At 40.2% G+C, this 21,593-nt stretch overlaps 1 protein-coding gene across 5 annotated transcripts in view; it reads right to left on the bottom strand.

The window, feature by feature from the left end:
• The window catches only part of SCAF8 (SR-related CTD associated factor 8), a 218,910-nt gene that overhangs the window by 172,884 nt on the left and 24,433 nt on the right, over positions 1–21,593 (bottom strand). For all 5 annotated transcript variants that reach the window (XR_001918557.1, XM_018053397.1, XM_018053394.1 and 2 more), the window contains one exon: positions 4,114–4,197. Coding sequence is in view for 4 of the 5 variants with exons in the window: in XM_018053397.1 (XP_017908886.1) it covers positions 4,114–4,197 (84 nt within the window). In the remaining variant the exon portion in view is untranslated. The remainder of the gene's footprint in view (positions 1–4,113; positions 4,198–21,593) is intronic.

Genomic DNA, 21,593 nt, shown 5'->3' with positions numbered 1-21,593 from the left:
AATATATGATAGGACCTTGACTGGATCCCGAAAATGAACAAATGCAGGGATTAGCTACTAAAGTTAGCATTCAGACAAGTGATAAATCAAAGTGTAGATTATATTAGATAATAATGTTGCATCAAAGTAAAATTTCTTGCATGGGATGTGTTTTGCTGATCTATGAAATCTCTTTGCTTTAGGACATTAAAATTCTAGTATTTAGGGATTATGTGCTATTCTAAATGAATTCTGAAATGAGTTCTCAAATGACTCAGTCAAAAAAACCTGACAAAATGTGTATGTGTGTCTGTGTGTACATGTAGAGAACTAACCAAATGTACTGGGCAAGATGCTAATACCTGGAAATTCTAAGCGGCTTTGTATTGCTCACTGTATTTTGCAACATACTTTTATTTTTTCAAAATTAAAAAACTAAGTACCAGTAAATCAAAATAGTACAGTAAACCATGTTTCAACTGTAAACTATGTTTTCTCTCTTGACTGAGAGAAAAATTTAAATCTAGCTATTTTTATTCTGTTGCAAATTAATTTTCTTAGACCATTCCAACATCTGAAAAATGTAAACAATGTTAATACCTATTCCTTAAAGGTCTTCAATTAAAAAGTATTCTGTCCAACAAAAGCTTTTATTAAAATGCATCAACTATTCCACAGAACAAAAATGATAATATGTATGCTGCACAATCTCAGGATCACGATCACAGAAATCAGACCACAATGATGGAGAACAAAAAGAAAGCACAAGAAGCTATTACTCATCAGAGTCACTGAAAAATCACTTCTTTGAAGAAAATTCTCTAGGTTAAATGTGTTCATTGCTCATGTCCTTATCTTTCATATTCTACATATAAATACAGAGATTTGAACTCTAATGCTATTTAGACATTGATTACAAGTATGAAAACTAAGATTTGGCCGTTCAGATCAGATCAGTCGCTCAGTCGTGTCCGACTCTTTGCGACCCCACGAATCGCAGCATGCCAGGCCTCCCTGTCCATCACCATCTCCCGGAGTTTACTCAAACTCACATCCATCGAGTTAGTGATGCCATCCAGCCATCTCATCCTCTGTCATCCCCTTCTCCTCCTGCCCACAATCCCTTCCAGCATCAGTCTTTTCCAAAGAGTCAACTCTTCACATGAGGTGGCCAAAGTACTGGAGTTTCAGCTTTAGCATCATTCCTTCCAAAGAAATCCCAGGGCTGATCTCCTTTAGAATGGACTAGCAGGACCTCCTTGCAGTCCAAGGGACTCTCAAGAGTCTTCTCCAACACCACAGTTGAAAAGCATCAATTCTTCGGCACTCAGCTTTCTTCAGGTGGTCAGGTGGTCTAGTATTTCCATCTCTTTCAGAATTGTCCACAGTTTATTGTGATCCACAGAGTCAAAGGCTTTGGCATAGTCAAGAAAGCAGAAATAGATGTTTTTCTGGAACTTGCTTGCTCTTTCCATGATCCAGCGGATGTTGGCAATTTGATCTCTGGTTCCCTTTTCTAAAACCAGCTTGAACATCTGGAAGTTTACAGTTCACGTACTGCTGAAGCCTGGCTTGGAGAATTTTGAGCATTACTTTACTAGCGTGTGAGATGAGTGCAATTGTGTGGTAGTTTGAGCATTCTTTTGCATTGCCTTTCTTTGGGATTGGAATGAAAACAGACCTTTTCCAGTCCTGTGGCCACTGCTGAGTTTTCCAAATTTGCTGGCATACTGACTGCAGCACTTTCACAGCATCATCTTTTAGGATCTGAAATAGCTCAGCTGGAATTCCATCACCTCCACTAGCTTTGTTCGTAGTGATGCTTTCTAGAGCCCACTTGACTTCACATTCCAGGATGTCTGGCTCTAGATGAGTGATCACACCATCATGATTATCTTGGTTGTGAAGATCTTTTGTGTACAGTTTTTCTGTGTATTCTTGCAACCTCTTCTTAATATCTTCTGCTTCTGTTAGGTCCAGACCATTTCTGTCCTTTATCGAGCCCATCTTTGCATGAAATGTTCCCTTGGTATCTCTAATTTTCTTGAAGAGATCTCTAGTCTTTCCCATTCTGTTCTTTTCCTCTATCTCTTTGCACTGATCGCTGAGGAAGGCTTTCTTGCTATTCTTCGGAACTCTGCATTCAGATGCTTATATCTTTCCTTTTCTCCTTTCCTTTTCGCTTCTCTTCTTTTCACAGCTATTTGTAAGGCCTCCCCAGGCAGCCATTTTGCTTTTTGCATTTCTTTTCCACGGGGATGGTCTTGATCCCTGTCTCCTGTACAATGTCACGAACCTCAGTCCACAGTTCATCAGACACTCTATCTATCAGATCTAGTCCCTTAAATCTATTTCTCACTTCCACTGTATAATCATAAGGGATTTGAAAGTAGAAAGTCAAGAAACACCTGGAGTAAGAGGAAAACTTGGCCTTGGAATACGGAATGAACCAGGGCAAAGGCTAACAGAGTTTTGCCAAGAGAAGGCACTGGTCATAGCAAACACCCTCTTCCAACAACACAAGAGAAGACTCTACACATGGACATCACCAGATAGTCAACACCGAAATCAGATTGATTATATTCTTTGCAGCCAAAGATGGAGAAGCTCTATACAGTCAGCAAAAACAAGACTGGGAGCTGACTGTGGCTCAGATCATGAGCTCCTTATTGCCAAACTCAGACTTAAATTGAATAAAGTAGGGAAAACCACTAGACCATTCAGGTATTTGGCCGTTAGAATGCTGCAAAATCAACTATCTAAATTTTCTCCTAATAGAGACTCTCTATGAAGAATCATCTGTTAAATCTAACAGATAATGCTATTATTCAAAGATAACTTATCCAGGGAATTCCCTGGCAGTTCAGTGGGTAGGACTTAGCGCTTTCACTGCTGGGAGCCCAGGGCTGGATCCCTGGTTGAGGAACTAAAATTCCAAAGGCTCCTCAATGAGGCCAAAAACACAAACAAAAACAAAAAACAAAGATAACTTATTTAAATAATGGTGCCTCTGGTTATGGCTGATGTTCTTACTCCGAGCAGAAAAACATATCACTGAGAACCTACAGCAGATCTACTTAATTAAAAATAACCACTCACTCATACTCAATTTTAACAACTGGACTAGAATAGGGAGTCTTAGCTTTGGGGATAAGGACATTTTGGAGAAGGGTCTATGGCTGAGCTTCAGAAGGTCCCCAAAGCCAAGAAATTTTATTGACAATTTTGTACATATGTCTATTTCTCTAGAAACAGTTCAACCTTCTGAGGCAAAATTTTGTACATGTGTGTATTTCTCTGGACAGTCCAATCTTCTGAGCTTTTCAGAAGTATCCATAAGTCATGGAGAAGACAAGCCAACCGACTCCAGTACTCTTGCCTGGAAAATCCCATGGATGGAGAAGCCTGGTAGGCTGCGGTCCATGGGGTCGCTAAGACACGACTGAGCAACTTCATTTTCACTTTTCACTTTCATGCACTGGAGAAGTAAATGGCAACCCACTCCAGTGTTCTTGCTCGGAGAATCCCAGGGACGGTAGAGCCTGGTGGGCTGCCGTCTATGGGGCTGCACAGTCGGACATGACTGAAGTGACAAAGCAGTAGCAGTATCCATATGTCAACACAGGTTCAAAACCACTGTGTCAGAGTAACAGCTAAGTACCTGTGGCCTCTTCCCAGAGTTTAAATGTCCTGTGTACAATGTAATCCAATTATTTTCCATAAAGTTCTATTTTCAAATCTATAGTATAATCAATAAGATAAAAAAACCAACACATTAATTTTTACTTAGAAAACTTTTCTTAACTAGTATTTCAAGATTCTATAAAGTCAGTGTGACAAAAAAGTGTTAAACACATTCTCCACAATATGCCTGTATCCAAATTCTTACCTATAAAAAGAGAAACTGACTGCTTCAAAGTTTATGTAAGAATATTTATGAAAATATTAAGTGTTTATCTCTAGTTGGGAGGGTTTGTAGGTGACAGATTTTAATTTTTGTGTTTTTCAAATTTTGGAACATGTACTAACTTTGTAAAGATGAAGAAAATATATAATCTGTAAAAATTATCCCTCCTCCAAAATATTAGTGGAGTATTTCCTTTTGAAAACAGAAGAGTAAAAAGTGTTACTCACCTTTATAGCTTTGATGGCTGCCTTAGTAATTTGGGTCATTTTCGCTTTAGAAATGGGTGGCTTGTAGTCATTCAGGGAATACAACTGATGAAAAAGAACAAATTTTAAACACAGTAAAACTAATGGTCTCTATGCAATTACATGAAATTACGAAACATTTCTATTTTTACATCCTCAGTGAAATTAAAGTTCTGCTTTTCTTTTAAAAGTCAAGTTCAGCATCATTAGCCATCAAGCAAATACAAATCAAAACCACTATGAGATTATCACTTTACACTTACTTGCTTATAATCAAAGAAGACAGACAAGTGTTAGCAAGAATGTAGAGAAATTGGAACCCTGACATATCCCTAATGGATTGCAAAATGGTATAGCAGCTTTGGAAAACAGTTTGACAGTTCTTCAAAAAATTAAACATAATAATATGCAGTATGAGCCAACAATTCCACTCCCAGGTATATACCCAACAGACGTGAAAATATATGTTACCATAAAAAGTTATACACAGTCACGGCAGCATTACTCATAAAAAATTCATTAAAATTGGAAACCAGCTAAATGTCCATCAGATGAGGAATGAATAAACAAAATGTGTTCTACCGAATTAATGAAATATTAACCATGAAAATGGAATGAGGTACTGATGCATGCTACAGCACAGATGAACCTCGAAAACACGCAAGTCACATTTAAAAGAGCACGTTATAGAAACGCATTTATATGAAATGTCCAGAAAAAGAAATCTACTGGGGACTGTCCACAGCTGGGCCAGTTGGGGAGAAATGAGGAGTGATAATTACAAGTACACCATTTCTTTTTCAGGTGATGAAAATATTCTAAAATGGACTGAGGTGAAGACTGCACCACCATACCAAAAACCACTGAATTACACACTTTCAATTGGTTAACTGTGTGGTATGTGAAGGATGTCTCCATATAACTGCTTTCAGAAGTCGGGACCTAACGTTTAGCAACAATCCCACCGTTCCCCCCAAAATTTGTTTTCAAGTTTCTCATATAAACAAAGGATAATACTGCTTAGAGAGAAAACAATTAAAGACAAGGTAGGGGAATTAAGCAGAAGACAACTAAGCTTAAAGAAATCCGGATGAAAAGTGGGTCCTAGGTAATGCTAGGAATTTAACCACAATTACCAAGAAGTCGAGAGACCAAGCTTTGGCCATCATGATCCTGAATAAACAACTTGAACAGGGCTTCCCTGGTGGCTCAGTGGTAGAGAATCTGCCTGCCAAAGCAGGAGACTCAGGTTCAATCCCTGGTCTGGAAGATCTGACATGCCGCCCAGCAACTAAATCCGTCCGCCACAGCCACTGAGCCTGAGTTCTAGAAGCCCAGGACCCACGACGATGGAGCCCATGAGCCCAGGCTGCAGAAGCCCTTGTGCTCCCCAACAAGAGAAGCCACAGCAATGAGCAGCCTGCACACTGCAACTAGAGCAGCCCCCCTCGCCAAGCAAGAGAAAAGCCCTCACCATAAAGACCCAGTGCAGGCAAAAAAAAAAAAAAAAAACCCGGAACAGACTACGAAAGCAACTCAAAACAGCTTTAGCTGGTTAACCAACGAGGTAGTCCTCTGATGTATTTGCTCCAGCACCCCTTATAACCTATTTATCATTGACTTCTACTGATTTTTACCCAGTTTTCCCCATATTTGTCTCTTCTTCCTCCAACCACCACCATGACCCAAGTCCAAATTGCCTTTGGCTCTCACATGGAGATGGCATGCCTATCTTCTCAAAAACTGATCTGATCAGGTGACTGATACCCACCCATTTCCTCTACCACCTTAAAAAGTTCAACGATTTCCCACTCACTACAGAAACAAAAATCTACGAAAACAACGTCCGTGCCTGGTCTAATTTCTGTCTCATCTCCTGCCATGTGCCCTTCCCCAGCTCTCTGCACTAGGCACAATGGTCTTTTTTCAGTTCCCTATACCACAGAGCCTTTCTCTATTTGGTATAGAACCAGGCTCTCCCCACTAGTTTTCCTAATGAGGAAAGCCTTCCCTCCATGTGCCCCATCAGAACTGTCTCCTTTATACCCTCACTGTACTGTCATTCACCTTTGAAACATTCATCACAGTAATGTGACACTTGTATGATTATTTAACGAATATCTGATTTTTAAAAGTACTGTTTCAAAGGATGACAAAGACCGACAATCATGAGACAAAGGATATAAGTTCCTTTAAAGCAGTTTAAGCAGTAAGAGGTGAACTGTACCCCAAGAACTGTCCAAGCTGAAATGAACCCTGGTAGAAATATAAACATCTTTCCCTTTAAGTTCCCACAGAAGTGTCCACTTGTTGATGTAACCCTAACCAGGGTCACAATCTCATCAGATCCTTTAAGAAACCTCCTCTGTTAAACTCACACCAAATTTTAATATGCTCGTGGCCTCAATTTCTACTTGTCTGTTTTAGAAAATCTAACTGCATGCAAGTCAACTCGCCAGGAGCAAAATAACATGAACCCATTCTGCAGTATCTACAGCAAGCTTTGTAAAGCAAAGTTCAATTTCCAGAAGTTGTTGGCAGGTACAGACTGCAGCCCATCTGAGATCCAGACCTGCCCTCTCCTAAGGGGTAAAGAATCCACCTGCAATGCAGGAGACCTGGGTTTATTGAATCCCTGGGTTGGGAAGATCCCCTGGAGAAGGAAATGGCAACCCACTCCAGTATGCTTGCCTGGAGAATTCCATGGACAGTCAGGAGCCCGGCAGTTTGCAATCCATGGGGTCGCAAAGAGTCAAGACATGACTGAGCAACTAACACACTACTCCTGCTACTACTACTCTACTAGAAAAAAAGCTCTAAGAACAGAAACTCTGCCTTTTTTGCTTGCATCTTTGTTTCCCTTTATCCACTCTTTATCCTCAGTGTCTGATAGAGAAGAAGAATTTGTTAATAAATATAAGTGGACAAATACATATAAGGCATAGGATTGTACAAGCTTTGCACAGAAACACCTGAATTTGAATTCCAACTCTGTTACAAGCTGCCAAACCTCTGAACCTTAGTTTTCTCATTTACAAAACAGAAGTAATATTCATTTCACAGAAACACTGCATATAAAGCTTTAAAACACACGTAAATCACTCAACAGGGTTAGACATTATTAAAATTCTCTTTGGTAGGCATTTTCCATTTAAATGAACAATATTCAAGTGTGCATCAAACACTTACTCACTCAGGTTCCTGAAGGGACATTCCATACTAATTTATATTACTAGGACAATGAATTCGCCTCAATGTCTTCCCAGAGCTGACAATTCACTTCATTTTGTGTGGTTTCAATCACCCTAAAGTTTTGATCAAGCACTAGTCCATATTCTAGCAGATCAAAAGCTTCTTTCTTCTTTTTGGGGGGGAGGGAGGCACTGGTGGGGGTGGTGGTGGGAAGAATGAGGTAGGGGAAATGTAATTTAGACTTACAAAACATTTCAACAGTGTCAAAAGTCAGCTCTTATCAGAGACGCTCTTTTAAAAAATGTACCTAATGCAGAAACTTAAAGTACTACTTAGAGAAATACTAAGCAATTAGAAAGTACTTTTCAAAGGTTCACTTAATACATATGCTTTCAACTAACTATCCAACAAGACTGTCTAAAATCTCACTTCTTAAAATCTAATCACCAGAGAAGAGGCATAGATCATGTCATCTAATTCTTCACAGAATGCCTTTACTCAAATTTAACAACATCCCAGTATTGCCCTTCCTTTGGCTACTTAAGACTTATTGATTCACAGGAAAGATATTAAACAGCAGCCTGGGTTTTCAGTCCAATTCAGGCATTCTTTTGTTTTTCCAACTCCCTTCAGGTACACTGAAGAATCAGTAACATTTAAATTTTCTACTTTATCACTTGTAAGCACCATATGAAATGAGTATTTTTAGATCTGAAAATAACTTCAAATCAAATCAGTTTCTAATGACTTTAATCAAGGCCTGAGGAATCTTTAACCTAAACAGTTTCTTAGCTGCTGGCTGGCTACCCCACCAAAAAGCTTATTTCTAACAAAGACTTTTAAAGTTGTCCACTACTGATTAGGCCAGGGTTCAGCACAGCATGCATTTTAGGCTTTGAAGGCTACACAGCTGCTATCACACAACAGGCATCTTTCACTTCACTGTGTTTTGCAGACACACTGAAGGTTGCGGCAGCTCTGGGTTAGTTAGTGAAGAAGGCATGCTGATAAGCCTCCTGCACCAGTTAAGCTGTAAATGCAAAGGAAAAGTTCTTGAAGGACATTAAGTGCGACTCCAATGAACACAAAAATGATGAGCCAGCAAAGAGGCCTTACTGCGGATACAGAGAAAGTCTTAGTGTCTGGAGAGAAGAGTAAACCAGCTGCCACGTTCTGGAAAGCCAAAGCCAGAGCAAGTTTCTACTCCGCTCAATTCTCTGAAGGCTGGGAGGTGAGGAGGCTGCAGAAGTGCGAAACTGGCAGAGCTGATTCATGAGATTTAATGAAAGAAGTCATCTCGGCAACACAGAAGTGCAAGCGACACACCGAATGCTGATGCGGAAGATGCTGCAACTTATGCAGAGGATCTAGCGCCAGTAATTAATGCAGGCACCTCCACACACAATAGATTTTCATCGTGAACAAAACAGCCTTAAGCTGGAAGAAGTCAGTAGACTTTCACAGCTGACAAGGAGAAATCAATGCCTGCCTTCAAAGTTTCAAAAGACAGGCTGACACTCTTGTAAGGGGCCAATGCAGCCCATGACTAGCAGAAGCCAGTACTCATCTACCATGTGAAAAGTCTACCGCCTTGAAGGATCACGCTCAATCTGCTATGCCCGGGCTCTCTCACTGGAACAACAAACTTGGATGACAGGACATCTATTTACAACATGGCTGACTGAAAATATTTTAAATCCATTGTTGAGATCTACTGCTCAGGAAAAAAATCCTTTCAAGACATTACTGCTGTCAACACACCTGATCATGCCAGAGCTCTGATGGAGATTAGTGTTTGCATGACTGCTAAGGCAACATCCATCCTGTAGCTCACAGATCAAGGATTCATTTCAACTTTCGACCAAGGATTCATTTCAACTTTCAAGTCTTAATAAGAAACATATTTAGTAAGGTTATAGCTGCAACAGATAGTGATTCCTCTAGTGGTTCTAGGCAAAGTAAACTGAACAGCTACTGGGAAGGATTCACTGTTCTTGGTGCCACTGAGAACACTCATGATTCATAGGAGGGGTCAACACAGCAATGTTAAGAGGGGTCTGAAAGAAGCTGATTTCAACCCTCATGGCATTTGACTTTGAGGGGTTCGAGACTTCATGGAGGAAGCTAACTGCAGATGTGGTGGAAATGGCAAGAGAGCTAGCATTAGAAGTGAGGCACGAAGATGTGACTACACTGCTGCACCTCATGATAAATTTTAATGGATGAGGAGCTGCCCCTTTTGGATGAGCAAAAAGAGGACAGAATTTCTCAAACAGAATTCTATCCTGGTGAAGATGCTGTGAAGATTGTTGAAATGACAACAAACAGAATATTACATAAATGTAGTTGATAAGACAGGATTTGAGAAGACTAAGTCTGATTTTGAAAGAATTTCTACTATGGAAAAATGCTACCAAACAGTATTGCATGCTACAGAGAAATTGTTTGTAAAAGGAAGAATCGATCTATGCACCAAACTTCACTGTTTTCTTATTTTAGGAAACTGCCACAGCCACCCCAACCTTCAGCAACCACCACCCTGATCAGTCTGAAGCCATGAGCACCGAGCCAAGACCCTCTACCAGCAAAAAGATTACAAGATGATGGTTAGCATTTTCAGGCAATGAAGTTTTAAAATTAAGGTGTGTCCACACTTTAGACTGAATGCTACTGCACACTTACTAGACTACAGTATAGTGTAAATGTAACTTTTATCTGCACTGGGAAAGCAAAAAATTCATGTGACTCGCTTTATTGTGATATTCGCTTTATTGCGGTGGTCTACAACCAAACCCAAACACTTTCTCTTAGCCCTACATGTCAGAAAGTGTCCCCAACAATTTGTATATGAATGGGCAGGGTGTTTTCCAATGTAACTTTTTTACAAAAGCAAGTCAACACCAATTTGGGGCAATTTTATTTCTTAATCTTACAAACACAATTTCGTTCGCTTGTTTACCTTTGAATAAACACAACAATCTCATGTCCTGCAAAGTGTATTCAGGCACTCCCTCATCTATGTACTGAGTAATGCTCACTACCCAAAATTCAACAAAAAGTTGTACTTAGTGCTTGCTATTTCAAGCAAACGCTTCACTACAAAAAGTTTAGCGCCTTTCCAATTTAAGCAATTGTAAATGAATTCTACTATGACCCTGAAAAGAGTGCAACAAAAAACTTATGACATAAAAAATACAAGAGAACCAGCAAATTACAGTGAAATCTTCCTCATTTACAGGTTACTCTTATGCTTCAAGACTGCTGATTCTAGGTCTAATAGGAACTAAACTTAAGTGTGAACCTAAGATATTAATCAACCCAATTCATTCTTCCAAACAACAGTCTGTTAGGCCTTGAGGGTACTAGTCAGGATCCTTCAAATGGCCTTAGAAATCAGAAATCACAAAAGTTCCTGGAACCGACGCAATTTTGGTACTTTCGATCCAAGATAGCATGGTGACCACTTTTTCCTTTTCTTCCCCTTACTGGCAGGGCAAAAAAGGAATAATTTCCTACACGTGTTTAAAACTATATAAAAAGTAAAATGGGAAGGGGAAAAGGTTAAGATGTCATCTACTTCCAGAAAATGGAAATGTGATAAGAGGACTGATGGGAAAACCACAAGCCACAATACACACAAGATACAGCCAAAGAAGGAAATAGCTTGCCCTGCAAAAATCCAGAGTCTCATCCGTCAAAATCAAGGTACTCAGAGAGCACGAGCAGCACAATCAGCTAACACCTCATCCACTGTTGCAAAAGGCCAATAAATAATGTCTAAAACTGAACATTAAAGAAACACATACAAAATTATTGTTTAGTGATATGAACGTTATCAGAAGAACTGAAGTTGTTTGGAGATCCAGCATAGGGTGAGAAGGAAGAGATTCCAATAAAATCTCTTTCGTACTTAAAAAAAAATTACATGCATACATTATTCTGAAAAATATAACAATTATATTTTAATACAATCCTGTTCTAATTCCACTTGCCAATCCTGGCCTTCCACAGTGTATCTGTCTCCCAAAACTCGTATGTTGAAGTCCCAACCCCTAATGTGACTGTGTAGTGACCACTGAACAATGCAAGAGTTACGGATGATGACCCTCCACATGGTCAAACATCCACACACAGCTTACAGTCAGTCCTTCCTACCTAAGGTCCTACATCTATGGGTTCAACCAAGCACAGGGTGCGTAGTACTGTACTATTTACTACTGAAAAATTTCCACATGTAAGTGAACCCTCACAGTTCAAACCTATGTTGTTAAAGTCAACTGTATTTGGAAACAGCCCTGATGGAGGTGTGGGCTTCCCAGGCAATGCAGTGGTACAGAATTCGCCTGCCAGTGCAGGAGATGCAGGTTCGATCCCTGGGTTGGGAAGAACTCCTGGAGAAGGAAACAGCAACTCACTCCCGTCTCCTTCCCTGGGAATCCCGTGGACAGAGGAGCCTAGTGGGGTACGGTCCACGGGGTCGCAGAGAGTCAGACACGGCTCAGCGAGCGCGCAAGCACACATGCACATGGCCTTGAGAGTGAAGCCTCATCCAGCAGAGCTACTGTCCTCCAAAGAGGAGCCTCCTGGGCGTCCTAGGCGGCACTGGAGGTAAGGAACCCACCTGCCGGTCCGGGAGACATAAGGGACACACGTTCAATCCCTGGGTCAGGCAGATCCCCTGGAGGAGGGCATGGCAACCCACTCCAGTATTCTTGCCTGGAGAATCCCATGGACAGAGGAGCCTGACAGGCTACAGAGTCTCATGGAGTCCGGCACAACTGAAGCAACTTAGCACACGCACACAACAGATAGCAGAGAACTAGCCCCCTGTTACGGCCATGTGAATACACACATGAGAAGGCTACATGACACCCAGGACCCAAGGGTGCCTGCCAGGAACTCAGAGAGATTCCCCTACCCCCACCCAGCAAATAAAATGAGGCCTCAATCCGTTTACAACGGTAAGAAACCATATTCAGCGAACAATATGAATGAACCAGGGGAGAGGAGATCACAAATCTTAAATGAGAGCACAACCTTGCTGACGCATTGACCTCACCTGCTGAGACCATAAGCAGAGGATCCAGCTAACCTGGTTCTGATCCATGGAAATTGTGAAATAAACACATGGTGCTTTAAGCCTCAAGCTAAATTTGTGGCCATGTGTTACACAGCAACAGAAAATGAAGAAAGCAGAAGAAAGCTGTGAATGATTTATCTTTATTTTTCTAACTTAACTGCACAGACTTTTTACTTTACATAAATATTTTTGCAAAAAAAAATCACTTTTATAATTCATAGTAGAAACTATAGCTTCAAAATAAAAAACTTCTCTGCCTTTTCCTAAATAACTTAAAAAAATAGAAACTTGGCATTCTGCATATAGGAATAAAAAGTTGAGTAACAGTCTAGTTTCACTGATAGTCATTTTAAAGAGCATAATATTCACCAACTTTAATACTTGAAAACCAATACACTTCATTACAAATTCTGCCTCAACAAATCAAAAATTATATATTCTCTATATCCAAAATTTCTTACTCCCTAATACATGAGGTATCCTTTCTTTATATGGCACAATCTTCCATATTAATTTTGGTTTGGAACACAACATAAAAATGTTTGATACTAGAAGCATGTAACAAAGTGACACATGAAATCAGACACACAGGACGTAACAACATGTGACTAACAGCAGATTCAACATTAAGAAAATCATATTCTGAAAGAATAATGTGAACAACACTGACTTTTTCCTGAGGTTCTGGAAGCATATCTCTGTAAAAAGTAAAACAAAACTCGCCAAAACTTGGGTTAATTTCTACTGGAGTAGCAATATTCTTGAGCAATCAGAATGTTTTCAAGAGCAAAGGCTAAGTAAAAGACATATCACAGAGATTCTGTGAGGACCATCACATCAGGCTTTTAACCAAGGCAGCACTCCCAATTTTATACTGAATACTGTTAAAACTTCCCTGGTGGTTCAAATGATAAAGAATCCTCCTGCGGTATAGGAGACCCAGCTTTGATCCCAGAGTACAGAAGGTCCCCTGGAGAAGGGAATGGTTACCCACCCCAGTATTCCTGGCTGGATAAGTCCATAGACAAGAGAAGACTGTTGGGCTACAGTCCATGGGGTTGCAAAGAGTCGGACAAGACTGAGTGACTAACATTAACACGCTATGACAACTTCAGAACAAAGTTGCAAATGCATCTTAAGGGGACAAAAAAAATAGAAAAAAGGGCACTAAATAATTGTAAACACCAAAGCACAAAACCTGAAATGTGACATCTAAAAACCAGTGAGAGAACATAAAAAATAATCTTAAAAAAAAAAAGTCTTATAACTTTTTTTCTGGTTATAAAAATATTTTAGTATGGAAAACCTGAAAAATGCAACAAAAGCATGTAGATGGCAAAATATGCAAATCACCCATGATCCAACAATTCATTACTCATGCCAAAGATACTCAATTAATGCCTGGCACTATGGGTCCAATAGAGCAAGTATATAGTCCCTTCTCACGAACTGATGGGCTGCTTCTGGAGATGGACAATATTATAACACACACACAGACACACCTTGTAGAGTATAGTTAAGTAAACAATGAAGGTAACAATGTGATATGGTGAAGAGTATTGTACATCTTAGAATATCAAAACCAGAATCCTTTTAAATTATAAGATATTTTAAAAAGGAAACATCTATTTAAAAAATTTTAAATCTGAATTATGCAAAAATCTGTCCAATAAGATCAAATCTATATACCACGCTTTTGGAGAGAGAAGGAGAAATCCTCTAGTTTAAAAAACGGTGGCCAGCGGGGGGGTGGGGGGGAGAGAATTTGATTTATATATATATATACACATATATATATATATACACACACATATACATATCAAGGTGCCAACAACAGTACTGTAACAAACACAAATGTTTACATCCTTCATAATAATTATCTTTAACTATCAGCTACAAGCAGTTTCACATACATAATTAGCTTATTATTAAGCAGAATATCCTATTTCTCTAGCATGACAGACATCTAAGGTTAATATTACAGTTCTGAATATTGTCAAAAAGGAACACTTAACACTGCATTAGTAACAAAGAAAAACTATCAACTCTCCCCCAAAAGGTTATCCTTTAAAAAACTAAATACAGGCTACAAGAACTTATTTGCATGGTCCTTTCATTCAACATTCAAATTTATACAACCTTTCCCAGTGCCTGGAACAAATGGGGTTAAAAAATACTCTTAAAAAAAGAGATGGAGAAATAACCTATGACATCCCTTTTATGTGGAATCTAAAAAGAAATGATACAAATGAACTTACAAACAGAAAAAGACTCACAGACTTAGAGAAGGAACTTATGGTTTGCAGTGAGGGGGTGTGAGGAAGGGATGGTTAGGGAGTTTATAATGGACATGTTACTTAGTTGCTAAGCCGCCTCTGACTCTCTTGCGACCCCAAGAACTGTAGGCTCCTCCAGACTCCTCTCTGTCCATGGGATTTCCCAGGCAAGAATACTAGAGTGGGTTGCCATTTCCTCCTCCAGGGGATCTTCCTGACCCAGGGATCGAACCCAGGTCTCTTGCATTGCAAGTGGATTCTTTACCACTGAGCCACCAGGGAAGCCCACTGAACATATATATACACTCCTATGTTTAAAATGGATAACCAACAAGGACCTACCGTATAGTGCACGGAACTGTGCTCAATGTTCTGTGGCAGCCTGGATGGGAGGGGAGTTTGGGGGAGCATGGGTACATGTATATGTATGGCTGAGTCCTCCACTGTTCACCTGAAACTATCACAATACTGTCAATTGGCTATACTCCAATACAAAATAAAAAATTTAAGGTTAAAAAAAGTGCACAGGAGTTAGTCAAAGCGGAGGAAGCAACTGTGGCGTCTCTCCCCCACTGTCACAAGTAAACCCTACAGACTAATATAAAAAAGTAACTAGCTACTTGAGAACTCTGAAAAAGGGAACACCAGACCGACTGGAGTTAACCTGAATAGTGACCAGTTACAGCGAGCAGGGAGCTGCCTGTCGATGCTGAAGTAAATTTCAGTGTTTACTGTTCCTCTGTTGTCTGGCTTTGATCCCAGAGCTGGCGTTATCAAATGGTGCAGCCAATACTTCAATCAAAAAGTGAAGTCGCTCAGTCATGTCCGACTCTTTGCGACCCCACGGACTGTAGCCTACCAGGCTCCTCCATCCATGGGATGTTCCAGGCAAAAGTACTGGAGTGGACTGCCATTGCTTCTCCACAGGATCTTCCCAATCCAGGGATCAAACCCAGGTCTCCCGCATTGCAGGCAGACGCTTTACCCTCTGAGCCACCAGGGAAGCCCATACTACAATCAAAGGCACTAGGGAAAACCCCCTTCAGCCACCCACAAGACGAGGTAAAAGGAATCTTCCCTGCTACTAGGGGGAGGCTGGGGTGAGGGAAGAAAAACTCCTGCTCCCCCTGATCTTCCCAGGCCCTGCTAGGGGTTAAAGGTCAGCCACTGTTTCGCCACTTCAGCACCAAAAACCCAAGAGAAAAGCCATCTCCAGATAGGAAAAAAGGCCCCTACTACCCAAAAAACACCATTTTATTTTTCTTGCCACTTCTCTCTGAAGGCTAACTTTCTGGCCAAAGAGGGAAAAGGATACACTGGGATCTGGAGAGAGACGGGAATCCCAGAGAGAACTAGAGAAGGGGAGCCCCTGAATATGTGTGCCAACTGAAGTCCTGGACTCATCCGAAATGCAGAGAACTAATACCTATGTAAACCATTACCCAGGACCTAGACAACTGAGTGGCACAAATGCTGAGCACATCCAAACAGCAAAAGAAATGCTGTGAAAACTGAACTGACATTAGATCACTGAAAAAGCAAGAGAGTTCCAGAAAAACATCTATTTCTGCTTTATTGGCTATGCCAAAGCCTTTGATTGTGTGGATCACAATAAACTGTAGAAAATTCTGAAAGAGATGGGAATACCAGACCACCTGACCTGCCTCTTGAGAAACCTGTATGCAAGTCAGGAAGCAACAGTTAGAACTGGACAGGGCAACAGACTGGTTCCAAATCAGGAAAGGAATACGTCAAGGCTGTATGTTGTCACCCTGCTTATTTAACTTATATGCAGAGTACATCATGAGAAATGCTGGGCTGGATGAAGCACAAGCTGGAATCAAGATTGCCGGGAGAAATATCAATAACCTCAGATATGCAGATGACATCAGCCTTATGGCAAAAAGTGAAGAAGAACTAAAGAACCTCTTGATGAAAGTGAAAGGGGAGAAAGTGGAACAGGAAAGTGAAGAAGTTTGCTTAAAGCTCAACATTCAGAAAACTAAGATGATGGCATCCGGTCCCATCATTTCATGGCAAATAGATGGGGAAAACAATGGCTGACTTTATTTGGGGGGGCTCCAAAATCACTGCAGATGGTGATTTCAACCATGAAATTAAAAGACACTTACTCCTTGAGAAGGAAAGTTATGACCAACCTAGACAGCATATAAAAAGCAGAGACATTACTTTGCCAAAAAAAGGTCCGTCTAGTCAAGGCTATGGATTTTCCAGTAGTCATGTATGGATGTGAGAGCTGGACTATAAAGAAAGCTGAGCACAGAAGAATTGATGCTTCTGAACTGTGGTGTTGGAGAAGACTCTTCCGAGTTCTTTGGGACTGCAAGGAGATCCAACCAGTCCATCCTAAAGGAAATCAGTCCTGAATGCTCATTGGAAGGACTCATGTTAAAGCTGAAACTCCAATACTTTGGCCACCTGATGCAAAGAGCTGACTCATCTGAAAAGACCCTGATGCTGGGAAAGATTGAAGGTGAGAGAAGGGGACGACAGGATGAGATGGTTGGATGGGATCACAGACTCAATGGACATGAGTTTAAGTGAACTCTGGGAGTTGGTGATGGACAGGGAGGCCTGGTGTGCTGCAATCCATGGGGTCGCAAAGAGTCGGACATGACTGAGGGACTGAACTGAACTGAACTGAAAAAGGCAAGACAGAACTTGCGTCCTGAATCAAACCGAACTAAATGTCTGCTAAATAAAAATCAACATTTTTCAGAGAATAAAGTACCACAATATTGAAAATATCTAGTCTATTAGCCAAATTTATTTGACACAGCAAAACACACACTCTCTCTCTGTCTCACTCTCGCTCTCACTCACTCACTCACCCGCTCTCCCAGAAAATCTGTCCACACTCATCAAGAGAAAAAAATAACTAACAGATGCTAACAACAAGATAATGCTTCTGTTGCAATTATCACTAAGAACTTTAAAGAAGTTATAATCATTATAAATAAGGTAAAGGAGAAAACTCTTCCAATAAATGCAATATTTTCAGCACAGAATGAGAAACTACAAAAAAGAACCAAATGAAAATGCCAGAACTGAAAAACACAATATCTTGAGGAAAATGATAGCATATCACTGTATCCAAGAGCTATAAAATTTTACTAGTGACTTTCTATAATTGCAACTTCATAAATAAAAGAAGTACAAAAACAAGACCAGGAAAAATGTTCAGAAAAATGTCTAAAAACTGAATATCATTTACTAGGGAAAGACAATTTTTTAAATTAAAGTCTGATCACACATTTCTTTTTCCATTTCACACCATTCCTTCCACCACAGAATAAATCTTTCTTCATCTTTTACTTTGCTTCAAATTATAATTTAACCTACTAAATGAAAAGCTTCTCAAGGTAATTCTAGTCCAATTCAAACAAAACAGAACAAAATGGAAAATAATAAAGCACAATGACTAATCCCTGATGAGATTTTTTCCCCTGTTATATATTTACATATGTAACTACAGGCTCATGATACAAACTATATCTCTTACACTGGGCTGCAGTAAAAAAATATTTTGAGAAGCACTGCTCTAGCTCACACTTGTAGGTAGAAAGTAATACTAAAATTAATTATACAGAAAATAAAACATGATTAACTTCCCTCTGGATAATTCAGCTTGCCAAAAGATAGGCTTAAAGGGCAATCTTTGTTTTGTTTCCTTTTTAAAAGATTAGCAAGGATCTAAAGATGCAAAAGACACAAGAATAAAATTCACAGTTGTTTTTCTTAGTTGTAATCAGAAGAATGGGGATGGGAGAAATTTTCATATCTAAAATCATACCTTAAAAAATAAATAAAATAAAACCATACCCTGCCACCAGTGTATGTATGTATGTATGTGACACAGATCCTTCTCCTCCTGTAACTGCTATACACCCTGCTTACTCTCTTCATGGCAGCTTAATCACAATAGAAAATTGTTTTGCCCATAATCTGTTTCCTGTTTGGTCCACTTCCCAATATCTCCATTCATCCATCCACTTCAGAAAACAATGACATTACATACTACAAATTCTCAGTAAACAGTTACCAACATCAGTCTTTTTTTATATCCTCTGCAATGTCTGAAATAGTTCCTTGCACACATCAAATACAAACTGATTTAAATGATAAATTAGCTTACTAGGTTCTAAAGATAATCATGTAAACAAATTCCAGCTAGAAAAATAAATTTACCAAGCTTCTTCATATCTAAATGCACCTGAATGCAATAGATCTATTTTGCTCAAAGGAGCAGAATGCCAAGGCCAGACTGATGGTGTACATTTCTTAACTTGCCATGCCCCCAAACTTTACTTTTAATAATCTTTGCAACCCTGTATCTACAACCCTATGCCAGTATCCATGGAAATAAAGAATTATTTCAAAGAAGCAGAATGTCTCTGAAACAATCTCCAACATAATTTATGACTGATGTATCATAATCACCCTTGTATACTTATTTCCAAATTTACTTTGAGAGTTAATCATAAGCACTCACAAAATAACCTTTCTCAGATCACTAAGTTTTATTTTCCAGGTAAAACCAACTAAAACAAAGAACTGAGAAATACGAAGCCAAACTGAACCAATTAATAGGTCAAAGCTAATCAGTTACTTAAATCAATATCCACTGATAAGCTACTGTAGATATGCACAATACATTAAGCTCTTCAGGGGATAAAAGGTAACATGAAGACCTTCACCCCAACTATGTAACAATCTACTAAAGTGGAAAGGGAGGGTAATAGACACAAAATTGCTGTCGTATTATACAGCACCATCCTTATGGCAGAAAGCAAAGAGGAATTAAAGAGCTTCTTGATGAAGGTGAAAGAGAAGAGTGAAAAAGCTGGCTTAAAACTCAACATTTAAAAAACTAAGATTATAGCATCCGGTCCCATCACTTCTTGGCAAGTAGATGAAGAAACAATGGAAACAGTAACAGACTTTATTTCCTTGGGCTCCAAAATAACTGTAGATGGTGACTGCAGCCATGAAATTAAAAGACGCTTCCTCCTTGGAAGAAAAGCTACGACAAACCTAGACAGCATATTAAAAAGTAGAGACATTACTTCACCTACAAATGTCCGTCTAGTCAAAGCTATGGTTTTTCCAGTATTCATGTATGGATGAATAAGCTGGACAATAAAAAAGGCTGTACACTGAACTGAAGAACTTGTGGTTTCAAACTGGTGGCTGGAGAAGACTCTAGAAGGGTCCCTTGGACAGCTGGACAGCAGGGAGATCAAACCAGTCAATCCTGAAGGAAATCAGTCCTGAATATTCACTGGAAGGACTGATGCTGAAGCTGAAACTCCAATACTCTGGCGACCTTGTGCCAAGAGCTGACTCAATGGAAAAGACCCTGATGCTGGGAAAGATTAAGGGCAGGAGGAGAAGGGGGCGACAGAGGATGAGATGGTTGGATGGCATCATCGACTCAATGGGCATGAGTTTGAGCAGACTCCAGAAGACAGTGAAAAGACAGGGAAGCCTGGCGTGCTACAATCCATGGGGCCACAAAGAGTCGGACACGACTGAGTGACTGAACAACAACAAACAGATTCTCGGTATCTGAGATTTACCACTGTCAACTCTGATGATTCACTAATGACTTCAAAGGTCTCTGAAATGTGGTGGTGATGTTCAGCTGCTCAGTTGTGTCTCACTCACAGGTAATTTTTTGGATACACTAATTTGAAATGTGTATATTAAAAAGTTGTGTAAGGTCAACAATTAGTGCCTGAGCACCTTTGTCTTCTCCCCTCTCATGTTCCCACAGGCATTTTTAAAAAGAGTAACTTACCGAAATAGTATTTAGAAACTGGGGGAACTATGAGAACCTTAAGACTTTGCCTCATGAAAACAAGAACACCGGGAATATAATTCAGTGCCAAAATAAAAAATGCTACTGGGAAGGGCATTCAGACAAATGAAATGTAGTCAGAAACAACAAAAGGTTTGATAAAGAAAATGGAAGTGAAATGGACCGACTGGAAAGAGCGCGTGCCTGTGGCAGCTGATTCTGCTTCTGCATGGTCGGATGAGTATGCACAGCATATTCATCAACAAACCTCTCCTGACAAGCAGTAATGTTCACAAAGGACTAAAGAAGTGGCTATTTTCTAATGGGAATGCATTAAAATCTAAACAGACTGCGTGCTTTCCTACTGGAGGATCACTAAGTGCCAAAAATAAGACACAAGGATGGGAATATATACTGCATAGCTTTGCATATAGTAAATCTTCCCATTTCACAGCATTAGCAAATATGGACGTGAGTCTGAGTGAACTCCAGGAGTTGGTGATGGACAGGGAGGCCTGGCGTGCTGCGATTCATGGGGTCGCAAGAGTCGGACACGACTGAGCGACTGAACTGAACTGGTAAGTATGCTGCTGCTGCTGCTACTAAGTCGCTTCAGTCGTGTCCAACTCTGAGACCCCACAGACGGCAGCCCACCAGGCTCCTCTGTCCCTGGGATTCTCTAGGCAAGAACACTGGAGTGGGTTGCCATTTCCTTCTCCAATGCATGAAAGTGAAAAGTGAAAGTGAAGTCGCTCAGTCCTGTCCGACTCTGTGGGACCCCATGGGCTGTAGCCCACCGGGCTCGTCCGTCCATGGGATTTTCCAGGCAAGAGTACTGGAGTGGGGTGCCATTGTCTTCTCCAATATGATAAGTATATTTACATGTAAATAACTTATTTATAAGGGTCTTATAAAAAGCCTTTGTCAGCTACAAATCGGCACTTACCAATTACACTGCCAACAACTAAGCAAGGGTACTTGCCGTCTGCCTCTGCAGAGACTGAACCCTGTGCTGCTGCAGCTGCTGACCTTCAACAGCCCGAGGGAGTTCAGGGCAGAGTGATGACTGTGTCTGTGGTTTCTAGGAACATTA

Source organism: Capra hircus, chromosome 9, assembly GCF_001704415.2.
Source record: "Capra hircus breed San Clemente chromosome 9, ASM170441v1, whole genome shotgun sequence".
Taxonomy (NCBI): Eukaryota; Metazoa; Chordata; class Mammalia; order Artiodactyla; family Bovidae; genus Capra; species Capra hircus.
This window is presented reverse-complemented; position numbering and strand designations above follow the sequence as displayed.